At 42.2% G+C, this 13,720-nt stretch overlaps 1 protein-coding gene across 1 annotated transcript; it reads right to left on the bottom strand.

The window, feature by feature from the left end:
- Positions 1 to 4,188: 4,188 nt before the first annotated feature.
- Positions 4,189 to 12,324, bottom strand: RPL36A (ribosomal protein L36a). Its single transcript, XM_069213486.1, has 5 exons — positions 12,196 to 12,324; positions 10,835 to 10,940; positions 10,673 to 10,740; positions 5,536 to 5,658; positions 4,189 to 4,253 (listed from the first exon to the last, which is right to left on the bottom strand). Exons 1-5 carry the CDS (start codon positions 12,196 to 12,198, stop codon positions 4,233 to 4,235), a joined length of 321 nt encoding a protein of 106 aa, XP_069069587.1. The 5' UTR covers positions 12,199 to 12,324; the 3' UTR covers positions 4,189 to 4,232.
- Between the last annotated feature and the right edge of the window lie 1,396 nt (positions 12,325 to 13,720).

The raw sequence follows: 13,720 nt of genomic DNA, 5'->3' as shown, positions 1-13,720 counted from the left end.
GTGCACATTTTCACACAGGCTGCAATGGCAGGCCTGCAGACATTTTGCATGGGCTCCCATCGGCGATGTTATAGATGCTTCAGCCCACGGGGATTCCCCTGGTGCCCCAATGCCCTGGGCACCAAAGTACCACAAACTTGGGACTTATAAGGGGGCAGCAGTATGCCAATTGTGGAGTGTGCTAAGTCCTAGGCAACCAAATTTAGAGGGAAAGAACAATCACTGGGGTCCTGTTTAGCAGGATCCTAGTGAAAACAGCCAACGCATACTGACAGCAGGCAAAATATTGGGGTAACCATGTCAAAGAAGTTAATTTCCTACACTCCACCTAAGCCGAGAACAAGTACAGACCCTTAACACTAGATCCCATTGATGATCCTCAGCTTGGGACCATTGTGCTGCAATAGGCCTGAGTACAATCTGGCAGGGGAGGGAAACCATGGCTAAGTAAGAAGCCATCATTCCTAAGAGACTATGCACTGACTGAAAGGAGTCTCTACCCATCCCCATTTTCAATAAAGCGAGTAAATTACAGAGCTTGCTAGAGATAAGATCTCATTGTCCAAAAGGGAGCATAGTTGGCTGATCTTAACTCCTACAAAACATTTTAAAAAATCACCACTTATGGCTGGCTCTACTCATGGAAAATCAAGCAATCCTTTCTCGAACTTAGGCTGGGTGAAGTCCCTACTTTAGACCTCATGCCAAAATGGAAAGAGCGGCAAGTAGGCTCCCAGGAGTGCTGTCTGTGTCATCTAGCAGATGAAAACTTGATGCATGTGGTCTGCATTTGTCCAGCCTTGGCTGCCGAAAGGAGACTTACTGAAAAAAGAATTTAACGGTTTAAAAATTAGATCCTGCAGACAAGCACTAATTGCAGATTTTATCCCTCGAAATACAATATTAAACATAAGGCTGGTTCAATTTTTGGAAATTTTCACTCTTAAAACCACAGCCTCTCGAAATAACCAAGACAGAGGGAGGGCAGAAACTAAAGCGAAATCCCTATAACCCACTTTGAACATCTTAAGGAAGGGAAGGCTCCTAGGTAGTCCATTGGGTTGTTTAGCTGGTGTCGTAATAAAGTCCGGTATCAACAATCAGACTTCAGTAGGGGTAAATAAAATGGATAGGTCTCTTCCCACTTTGTCCTATTTTTACCAATGCCTCATTGGTCTGTTACTGTTCTCTTTAAATTTCTTTGTGAAAGGAAATTTCATATATCATTTCATTTTAAACACAGGATTTTATTTGGCGCTGTATTTATGTTACCCACAATAAGATTGTTCTGTTGCCCTATTATTAATGCCTTCTAGCACTAGTACGTTCTTTTCGTAAAATCTTTGTGGAAGGAAATTTCTCTAACCATTTTACCCTAAGCTAAATAACTGTAATTGCCTTCTTGCACTAAAATTGTTCTGTTAAATGTTTGTGGAAGGAAAGTTTTATGGTTTTAATTAACTAATAAACTTGTGTTTTACCCTCTGGTTGGGGGGAGAGAGGAGAGAGGCAGCAGCTGCTGTGACAGCTAGCACTTAAAGGGCTGTGCCCAGCCTTGCCTGTGACCTAACCTAGAAAAGGGTTGAATCTATGGGGACTGAAGGTAGGAGACTGTAGTTCGTGAATTCCAATCTGGAGTGGGGACATGGCAGCTGAGGGGTGCTGCTTGTCCCTTCCGTTTATCATCAAATCATCAAGATTGAAGATGGGTGCCTCCCCTTCGGAGGTAAGCAGCTACAGCCAATTGGCATTTTGTAAACATCCTGCAGGCTAAGGTGACCCTGAAGGTAGTAGTGTCCACTTACCATGAAGCAACGGTAACAAATGAGCTGTATGTATTGGTATGTTTAAGTAAACTCCCTTCAGATCAACAGCTGTCATGAAGTCACTTTGCGGCAGCAGGGAGATAACATCCTGTGGAGCCTGTCCTGAAATGTTTAGAGTGAAATATCCGTTGAGAGCTAGAGGACGCGAAACTGTACAAGGGAACCTCTTTTTGAGGTATTTGCAAGTATAGGGAGTACACCTTGTCCTGGTGGTGTAAAGTCACCGGCTCGATTGCTCCTTTGAACAGGAGGGCTTGCACTTCTTGAAGATGTTCTTCACTTGGGGTGTGTGTGCATGGGTGGAATGTTTGGTGGGGTGAAAAGTTCTATACATTATCTGTGATGGACTATGCTTGGAACCCAGCAGCCTCAGGGAATTTCTTCCCAAGGAAGAAACCACTTTAACCCAGTGAGATGTGATATGGTCTGCATGGAAAGTTCGGAAGTGGAGGTGCCCTTGCTGGGAGGACCTCCACATTTGACTCTATTGGAGTTAGTGTATCCTGCTAGATTGAAGCAGTTCTGGAACTTCCAAAGACCATTGGAATTATGATAGTGCGGCTGCCATAGATTTGCCATATAATCATCATCACCAGCGCAATCTGCAGATTGAAAATAAAAATTCTAGCTCAAACTGTTCAAAAATTACTAAAAATGCAGCAACATGTGCTGCTGCACAGTGAAAGGCACTTTGCAAAGCTGGACATGTCACTCATTTGTTACTGGTTGCGATATATGGGTAGTGAAATGATACTGAGGTGCAGCCAATGCCCAGACAGCGTTATCAAGTTTGAAAATGATCCAGTAATACTATTACAAAAAGTGCTGAATATTTTTACTTTTCTTGCTGCATAATTTACTGAACCCTGCTGCATAATTTGGCCCGCTCACGCTACATCATTCCAGTTTTCCTGCCTTTTCTGCTGCCTACAAAAAGGAGCTCCTGGTAGATACTGTTTGGAAAGCCCCCCATCCTTTTAGATATACCAATCTCGCTTAATTTTCTCCAGTATTTGGTTGACTTGTCGACATAAGTGCTGTATCAAAGAGCCGGCCGATGAGGTGTTGCACACTTGAAAGCCAAACATACAGAACCACAAATGCCTTCTTAGGATCACTGAGGCGTTACCCTTCTTGGCTGCATCCGAAGCGCACACCACGAGGTGCCACTGGCGAGGAATGTTACAATACAATTTCCTCCACCCTTTTCCTGAATTGCTCTAGAATGTGCAATCACATACTGCCCAGCTACTCCGATTGGGCCCTAAAAGGAGGAGTAGACCCACCCAGTTGGCAATGCATCTCTGGTCACCCCACTGCAACCCTCTTACCTGCAGCATCAATTCTCTTGCTTTGCTTAGCCAGTGGGGTAGGACCCTGTGTCTTTTGATTAAAGGCAGCATCCTGATGTAAATAGGGGGCGAGGAAGGCGGCTTATATTTACCCCACTCTAGGAGCAGCCATCCCATTCATAACAAGTTTGGTAAAGATATCTGCAGTGGGTTTGAGCATCTCCTTTAGCACAATAAGTTACTGCATGAAGTGTTTTGTTCCCATGAGGAATTCTTCCTCCTCCAGTATGGTGTTGGAGCCAGCCCTCTCTGTAGGGTCATCCTTAAACTTTGATTCCATCCCTTCTAATTTTCTCAATTTGTTTTTTGTTGGCCTTAGGACTCTAGCACTGGATCAAGTGCCTAAAGTGTGTGCTCTCTTCCGAAAACGTGGTAAAACTATGTTACACCATATTGCCACATTCAATTTACTTACAAGTGCCTAGTATAGTAAAGTTGTACTACATGTACCCAGGGCCTGTAAATTACATACCACTAGCGGCTCTGCAGCACTTACTGTGCGCAACCCACTTAAGTAGCCTTTAAACATCTCAGGTCTGCAAGACATGTGACGAATAAGGCACACATTACAAATTGTTACATATACTGTTTTTGGCTTAGTGCACCGTTGTATATGAACAATGTTCCATACAATCTATTTTGCTTAGCAGGTAAAAACAGTAGATATGATGTTCCTATGCTCCCATGTAAAAAGCACTTGTGGGGTAATATTTTAATTAGGATCTGCTAAATGTGAGGACATTAAGAAACGTGGATATTATAAAGTACTTTAATCCCTTTTGTGATTGGTTAAAATAGGAACATAATGCCAAGCAATGCCTTGCATAGTTTCTCATGCAGCACATTCGCCTTATCCTGCCACATAACTTGGGCTAACCTGACAAGCAATTCTAGTGCCAGGCTTATAGTAGCAATTTTCACTCTTAAGCCTCGAACTATAACAGTTTGCATCACCCGACAGAAATGCACTTAACTCGGTTATAAATCAACTTGACGAAACAAACAGTAAATACTTTTAATTTATTTTATTGCACATCGAACACAAACATTGAGCTTAGAACTGGATGACTTGGCCCTGAAATAGAAAAAAAAGCGTTGAAGGTCAAGTCTGCGACAAGGATTCATTATGCATATATACACAACACATCTGAACTAGCCACTTCTTAATCCGTACAAGTCACAACAGCAAGCCATAATGAAAGTTACAAAATGTCTTTACAACTGCATGTAGCCAAATATAAAGAGACCGTGCCAAAGTGAAGACAACGGTGAAATTATGAAACTCCGAACTGTAAAGTGCATTAATAGACCAACACACGCTCCCCTCAATGTGAACTCAAGCACTCGCCAGGGTCAAGAGCACCTAGGTCTGGAAAGATTATCATTATGACAACTTAAGCTCAGCACAAGCTACCCTAGGTTAGTAATAATAGGGCTGGCCATAACAGCGTGAAGAGCTTAACGTCAAAACTGGAGCACCCAGGGAACTAAGCTTAAGCTACCTCAGTTAAATGTATGTATTTCAGACAGCATGAAAAGACCCAAATACAAAGGACGGTGCAGGAAGCCTAAACAGTCTTGCTTTCCATGACTCAGTCTCCCTCCTTGACGCCCAAGGTAAGACTATTCATAACGAACAGTGAGGGTAAGAGTATTATTTAAGGACCTGGGGTGGTCGAATCCCTTGATTTAGAAACACCCATTCTTGTTTTCATCTCTTATCAGTTTGTCTGGGGTCTGCTGTACGTCTTCCACACTTTCAGGAAGCTTTAGGGTTGAAGTAAACCACTACTCAAAAAGGTCACATACTCCCCATCATTTAGAGACGTTATTCACCCGGTGACTAGGTCTATAAGGAGTTACTCGTTACCTTTCCTCATCTGTAAACCATTGTTTTGATTTAACAATGAAACTACAACGTTCTGAGTCACATTTACCCCATTGGTTTGCACACTCAAACTAGGCAAGATGCACAACCAGTATGTATATATATTTGTTTAACTTCTCAATCTGTTTCTATATGCCTGTTAACACCGATGTAGACAACACCTCAGCACACAAACTCTTGATTCATAACGAGACTGTAGGTGTCAGTGCCCAATTTTAAATATGTTCCATTATAGCTTATTTGCTTTGAGACCACCAAAAGCTATCTTTAAACCAAGGACCAAGCAATAATAACCACACTACATAATGGGATGTAGTCAGGAGACCACATACCATAAATATCTACACAGTGCCCATTAAATTTATTGATCTTCTAGTGTGCATGTGAAAAACCCCTTCTAAAAACATGTTAACCAGAACTTTGGTTTACGCAGACCCCCTCCGACCCCCCCCTTTTTCCTTAAACATACCTTTCTCTTCTTGTCTCCGCCCAATTCAAAGTGTTTACATCTTTTGATGGCCAGCATCCTCTTGGACCTGCAGTTTGACTCAACGCACTCCAATCTTAATACAATCTTTTTCGTGGTCTTAGCCTACAGGAAAAAAAAGTGATGCTTATTTAATTGTTAAAATATAATACGTTCCAAAACAAAGATGTGTTAGATGAATAATTACAAATATCAGCAATGCATTTCTATGGGAATAATCTTGCAACTAAAATACTGATGTATCAAGTCATACAGCCACTGACATGGAGCTAGAGTCCCCACAGGTAATTAAAACAAGTTAACGTTATTTTGTTGTGGTGACTAGTGACAACTTGCTTCTAAGCACTGCCAGTAGCATACTTCTGACAATCATTTTCCAAATGTCGCCCACCTTCTATCTGGCTGCTCAATTAAAGTCACACGACTGTTGCAGAAAAAAAAAAAGTTATGCAAGTGGGCACTCATTCAACAAAAGCTGAATGACTAAACACGCTCAGTCCAGAATCGCAGTACTGTTTACATAATGGTAACCAATAGCATGCTACAAAAAATTAAATCCTAGTCTGTCAGATAACTAATGTATACAGGCCTTGAAGATGTCCCAGCAACTACTAAAGACTTCTGGTGTAAGCACTTAAAATACACCCACGGACAATTAAGATGCAGGCAACTAATCAAGAATGAGAAGAAAAATACCAGTATCGCCCAAAGTGGATTCAGCATGCAATCGATTTCCGGAAGCCATGTTTAAGAGTTAGCTGGGCTACAGATAATTAGAAAATATTTCCAGTGGCAAGTACCGTTAACATCACAACAGATGTGACAAGCCAAAAACCGGTTTTCTATTAGGCACCCGTAGTGCATCCCATACAATGCATCTTCTCAGTCTTGCACTCAAAATGCAAAATAGAGTCTTAGTCATATACCTACCTTAAAGAGTCACATTATATGGGACCACTTGGCTGCTATCACTCACTGAGAATCTGCCTTTATTTTCAAGACTGCCCTCTGACCTTTTAACAAGCTCGAAGTCAATAATGAGCATGACTAAAGATACATTACCAGCTCATTAAAATTTAAGGACAACAAAACGTAATTGTTTACTGACCACCTTAACTGCTTTAAGTTGCAAAGGTAAATTAAATGCTCCATTTTTTTTTGCCAGATAGCACTGCCTCCCATAGTCCACAGCAACAAATCTGCTTTGATGATTATCAGTTGCTTTTGCTACTATTTGTTGCTTTCCTCCTTTCCTGTGTTTGATCCACTGGAGCTTTTTGTTTCATCAACAAAAGTTATTTAATGCACACTAGACTATTCATTGCATAGTTGCAGTTTGAATGGGTGGCATTTTTCATTTCTCCAAGTAATATCCCTGCAAGTCAGGTGTTGTGTTTCCCAGAAACCTTGTGACTTCCTGTCATTCTTTTTAGCTAATGAAAATCATGTCTTTACTGCCCAGTACAAGCGAATTGTTAAAGTTTAGTTATAATCATTGTGTGTGTTTCACTCGTGACTTTTGATTTACAATTTCACAGGCAAAAGAACTGTTTTCGGGTGGCTTCCTTTTCAAATGCCTCTGCAATTCCACGAACAGTCTATGCGAGGTGATGCTCCTCACAGTAGGGCAGTCACCCCTGGAGCACCCACAATAGAGGCACAGAAGCGTGAGCTATCTGCACCTGGCTATGAACAGTCACGGATGCAGTGGCCAGGAAAGAGAACAGTGGTTTTACCTAGAAGACCCTAAATGATTTTCTATGAGCCTTGTCTCCTTCGCTTCACTGTCTGGGACTCCTGCATCCTAATACACTTTCACTGTTTGGGAAAACAGCATCGCCCCAAATTCTGCGCAACAGGCATAGGACACGGAAAATTGAATCTAAACTTTAATTTGCAGGATATTGAGGATCTTTAAGCAAGACATTTTTGGGGCACCAACTCCCCTTGTGCAGCATACAGACCCTGTAACAATGTTGGGACAATCAAGACTGTTTAAAAGAGTTGTCCTAGTCTTGGCACGCAACAAGCTAGGGTTCTTAATATTTAAATGTTTACACTAAATCACATGTTTAAACTGCCTGCCCTGGATATGGCGCACTATGTATAATGTTTCTTCTACAGCTTACATTCTCCTGTAGATCAGAAAGCCTTCACACACTTCCTAAAACCATGCATGAAAAATTAACCTTGTTGCGCCTATTGCTTTTGAGTTCAGAGCATACCCTCCTCTCAGTCAAATCCCTGTTAATCCTTATTGCAATTCTGCAATTGGTTGATACTGTATTTCATAGACCACAACATTTCCTCTTTAAAATCCTATGCCTGTAATTTAACAATACCAAATCTTCACCAGTACTATTCACCAGAAACCACAGCCCCACTAATGATCACACCTACTTGGTATTAACCAATCAAAGTAACTGCAGTAAATACATTTTTTTTTATTTTATTAAGTGTACATGATTTAATACCCTCTGTAGGGAAATGGCCCTTGTTGTAGTTAACCCCCCCCCCCACTAATCTTTTTGCCTGATATTAATGCTGACTTGACTTGAGGGTGTGCTGGGATCCTGCTAACCAGGCCCTGTACTTTCACTAAAAATGTACCATTGTTCCCACAATTGGCACACTTCCTGCACACAGAAAAGTCCCTTATAAAAAGATACCAGTGGTACCAAGGGCCCTGTGACCAGGGAAGGTCCATAAAGGCTGCAGCATGTGTTGTCACCCTAAGGGAACCCTCACCTAACACATGCACACTGCCATTGCAGTGTGTGTGTGTGTGTTGGTGGGGAGAAAACGGCAAAGTTGACATGACATCCCCCTCAGGGTGCCATGCCCACAAAACACTGCCTGTGGCATAGTTAAGTCACCCCTCCAGCAGGTCTTACGGCCCTAATGCTTGGGTTCTAGAGTAGCGTGCTACTCGCCGTAAAATTATTCCACAACTCATCAGGCGTAGTATGCACTACATAAATCAAAGTACAATCAGAGTTATATTTGTCAAACTTCAAACACAGCACTGCCATGTCCAAACACCAGTTTGCTGCCCTTCAGTGCCACCTAGTGATCACTAAAAAACTGAAGAAATATGTAAACATTACACACTGAAGAAACTGAAGAATACTTTACACAAACATTGGCAATGCCAATCTGTCTCACTTGTATATAAAGGTAAGCGAGGTATTGCCAACTCCTGTTGAGCTGTTCTGAAGGGGGTAACAGTCTCTCACCCCCCAGCCCCACACTAAAACATCTTATCCCACAGCAAGCAAGAGGACATTTGATTATTTTAGGTTCTGGTTTAATTTGGGCCAGGAGAGTTTGGCTAGCTCTCAAAATCGTCCCACTTGGAATGGTGAGGGCTGCACTTTTTGGACTTGGGGGCACTGCCATACAGAAAAATACACAAGACCTAGACATCTGAAAACTAAACATCTGGGTGGATCCAGGGTGGTGTGCTTCACACGCACCCTGCACCATTTTCTTACCCACAATGCCCTGCAACCCTCCAACTTTGCTGGAAATCAGATTCCCCCCCCCCCATTTTTGTGATGAACATTCCAGAATCTGCAGGAATCCACAAAAATCCTACCACCCAGCATTGTCTCACCCATACCGATAAAAACACTGCCCCACCTATCAGCCTAAAACTATATATTTTCAAACTGACTTTTTGGACCCACTTTGGTTCCACCTCAATTTCGACATGTTTGGGCTCTTCCCTATCACAGGCAATTGGCCCACCTACACAAGGGAGGTATCATTATTGCCGGTGAGGGAACGTTAGGTGATAGGAAATTTGTCTCAGTGATCCTACACAGGGTTGTGGGAAAAAGGTGATTTTTCTAAAGCTAAATTTGAGGTTTGCTGGGGATTTTGGGTAAGAACACTGGGGAATCCATGAAAGGCACACCTCCTTGAGCTCCATTGGGTGTCTCGTTTTCAGAAATGTCTGGGGTCGGTACTTTTCCTTAGATGGCTGCTGAGCCCAGGACCAAAACCTGCAGCTGTTACACCTCCCCCCGCAAAACAGGTAGTTTTGTATTTGTTAATTTTGATGTGTTCAGAGGCATTTCCTTTCATGGGCACTAGTCCTACCAATGCAAGTGAGGTGCTTTTTTTTTTTTTTTTAAATAATCGGGAGACTTTGTTAATGCTGGGTAGAAGGAATTTCCACCCAGGAAATACATAAAATTAGGTAAAACATAGCATTTCCTTAACTTCAAGAGGAAAATGTGACCCTGTGCTGAACTCAACGATGTGAGCTACTAGTAATTCGCAATCAACTGGTTGAAGACACTCGTCCGACAGAGCCTCTAAGAATGATCATGTTAACACGTATTCCTCCCTCTACAGCATCTCCTCCATAGATGCAACAAGGAGAAACCATCTTTAAAGGGACTCCACCTCACCCCTGAAGCGCGAGTCCCCACCACTATGCACCCGATGCCCTGGCCCGTGTTTAGAGAAACCAACACAGCAGAGAGGACCCCCCAGTCGACTGTCGTGTCCACCCTGAGACTACCTCCCTGCACCCAAACGCCTGCAGAGAATACAGAAAACCCCGCTGACTGCAACTGCCCGGTAACAAAGAATCTGACGTCTGGAAGAAGCAATGCACCCACAGCCCCCAGGCCCACAAGGAACCAACTACTGGTGCAGTAGTAACCACCAGGCCATCACCTTTGCCCAGTCAGTGGCTGGCCCGAGAAGCCCCCTTCCTCCCCCACCTGCATCGTCAGTGACCCCCAGGTCCCTCCATTGAGTTCAATACAAAATCCGATGTCTTGTTTGCACACTGCACCTGGCCGCCTCTGAGAGTGTATTTTGTGTGCCTGTTTGGCACTAACTGCATAACCACACCACCACCATTAGAGCATTAGTATTTTCTATTATTGCCTCTGTCAAGCCTCTTGGGGAACCCCTGGACTATGCGCACACTCACTGAGATAGTATATTCAGAGCCAGCTTCCTACAACATTACTTTAGCAAATTAAGATTTTCTGAATAGTAATAAACATAACTAACAGCAGAACATGTAATACATAACTTAACTAATAACAGTCCACATAGCTTGCAAATTAGCCATTAAAGGACTTTAAACAATCCTCACCTTCTTACGGAAAATGGGCTTTGTCTGACCACCATAACCGCTCTGCTTACGATCATATCGCCTCTTTCCTACCAAAAAAAAAAAAGGCATTATTCACAATCAGATCTCTGAGACGGTTAAAGTCCAAAGTTTACATCACTATGCATAATAGTTAGGTCTTACCCTGCGCATAGAGGGAATCCTTTCCCTTCTTGTATTGGGTAACCTTATGGGGCTGATGCTTCCCGCACTTCTTGCAGTATGTCCTGCGAGTTTTCGGGACGTTCACCTACAAATAAATCGATACTCATGAATTAACACAAAAGGACACACGCACGACAAACTAATAGAGAGAACCTACAAGAACACTGCATGGATAGTAATGTCATACTCTTCCGTTTTACGGTTAAACTGTAGCGCAGCTGAAGTCCCTAGAGCTCAATTTTGGTAACAAAGCTAGTACAAAGTGATCATCCTGCTTTCATTAAACGTACTCATGTCAGCGCCATTAAAACACAAAGGTTGTTAAGGACTGCACGTACCAATCGAATCCTAAACAGAGATACGTCGATTTAAAACACTCGCAAAGCTCTATAATACTTAACGTTAACCAATTTAGTAAGTAGTGCTTTTATCTTTCACGGAGAGGCTTAATAAAACGTTGACTTCAAACTCAGTGAAGATTCAAAAGGGCCCAACGCTTCCCGTGGTCTGGCGTGGAAGTTACAGAGCAATCAACAACTCTCGTCAGAGGGTTCCAACTTGTCATGTTGGGAGGCGTCCATCTATCGAAACGGTTATGAATTACAAAGATTCGTTACTAAAATGTGCGTGTCTGGGGCTAGAAAACAGCACTTTCTCTCTGAAACCAGATTTGGTACGTATGAAAATTTTAAGCCAAGTAACGCAATTTAACTTCGCAGAATAACAAAATCGCAAAGGGATACCTTGGGGTGGTGGATTATACGAAAATGGAGTTAATCAAAACGCAAAGCAAACAAGGTAAAGTTAACAGGACAATTACTGGCGTGGCAAACTACATGTAAAAAATAAATTAACAGCATTCCTCTCAGACTCCCAAACACCGCGATTTTAACGTATTTCACACTCCCGCATAGGACGTCACAGTTCGGGAGCACACTAACACTAAATCAGTAACCTCAAAAAATCCGACAGCATAACAAAATATAACCAAACCCCCTTATGTACTCATTTTTGTATCGAGCTTCACTTAAGCTACAATCCCGAAACTACTACCAGAGCCTTCATTTCATTTGCCTGCCTATAAAGAGTACTCCAAGATATTCGTAAAGTGTTCAGTCGTAAACACAAAAACAAAGAACTGCCAATTCCAGCGCGGGGAGAGAACACAATTGTTACTTCGAGTCATATGGCGTTACCATACACACAAAGCCCTCATAATAGGGACATTAGAAGAGAGGGTGGGCTGTAAAGAACATACTGTGGGATTTTAGTAAAGCAGGCATCGTTACAGAAGCAGGATGAACGTGGATACAAATTAGCGGAAACCCATAGACCCTCACCATCTTGCCAGCAGCAGCAGACCGAAGAGAGCGAAACTAGCCCGGAAGTGGTTGTATATGTGCGTTCGAAAAGTCACCCGGAAGAAGAAACGTGTGAGCGAAAATTAATTGCATGAACAGGAAGTGCTGGTGAGCAACGCCAAAGAACACTAGACCAACTGATAGCTCTGTGGACGGCAGGATTTATATACATTTCACATAAAGTGAATGTTTCTTGAGCTCACACGTGCCACGCCACCAATAAACAAAAGCGATATCGAGGGATGGTTTAGAAAGGGAAAGATATTCCTGTATTCAAAACAAAAATGTGCACACATCAATGTCTTTGAAGAAACATCTCGACTAAAGTATATTTTGAAAACTTGTTTTTAGAGATGATACGCAGTCTTAGCATAGCTGTTAATGAAAACGTCCCGCTACAACATGGCCTTCCTTTTAGGATTGCGTCTGTGACGCCTTAAAAAATAAAATAAAAGCACTAATGGCCCCGCCTTCAACGTGAGCACGGCGGCCATTATTAAACGTAGTGCTTGTAAACATTTGAGAAACGTGCACAGACCCGCTAGTTATGTTATTTAAAGTTATATTGACGTTATGCACATTGAAGTATTCAAACACTTTCAAGTCCTTGGAAATGCTTTAATAAGACCAACTCGCACATCATGTGAGTGATGCAGAGCTCCCAAATGAACCAATCGAGTGAGTGAGTATCTCATCCAGCTTTTGCTCCCAACATAAATCAAGCATTGGCAGCAAATAGATCTGGCGTTAGCCACCAACCTTCAGGCAACTCTTGCTTTGTTTTGTCATGGTTTTGTCAAAATTGTATTCTTTGCGAATCTCAATGTAAAAGAAAGCCAAATTGTTTTTTTGTAAAAAACAAACACAAATTACTGTAGTACTTACTGGCACTGAAGGGAGCTACTTTGTGGGTGGATGTGTTCCATGTGAAAGGGCAAAAGCCCCCACGCCCATTAACTGATACAGGATACACTACTGTATGCCTCGCAGCTACTCCGGGCCCCATGGCCAGAGAAAGCTTTGATGGAGCCCCTGGGCCACTGTCTTATATTCGGTCCTCCGATGGACCTTTGTGAGCCCACTCGAAAGATGTTGGGAGTTAGCATCAGTCAAAACAATCTCCCATTAAAGGTGTAACACATTGGGCTATACAACGAGGACTAGGAATATGGAATAAAGTTAAGCAATTTTAGTACAATTTAACAGTCAGGTTAATGTAAATCAATCTCAAAAATATGTTGTAAAGATAAAAGATCACACCAGCATAAACAAATTGCCTGAAGAAATTTAGGAACATCAGCCTAAGGTATACAAGGAATTCAGGTACAGCAATACAGACAATTAACAATAAGATTTGGTGTTGAGAAAACAGTTTTCAATTTCCTTTCCTAAACATGAGTAATTTCTTAAGTCATCCAGTTTAGGACCTAAATTAGTCAGAATTTCTAAATCTAGGGAAGAAAATCTCTAGTCTAAAGACTGAAAAGTGCTGGATAAGGGAAAA

The sequence above is a fragment of the Pleurodeles waltl genome, chromosome 2_1 (assembly GCF_031143425.1).
Source record: "Pleurodeles waltl isolate 20211129_DDA chromosome 2_1, aPleWal1.hap1.20221129, whole genome shotgun sequence".
NCBI lineage: Eukaryota > Metazoa > Chordata > Amphibia > Caudata > Salamandridae > Pleurodeles > Pleurodeles waltl.
Note: the sequence above shows the minus strand (reverse complement) of the source record. Positions and strands in the feature narration are given on the sequence as shown.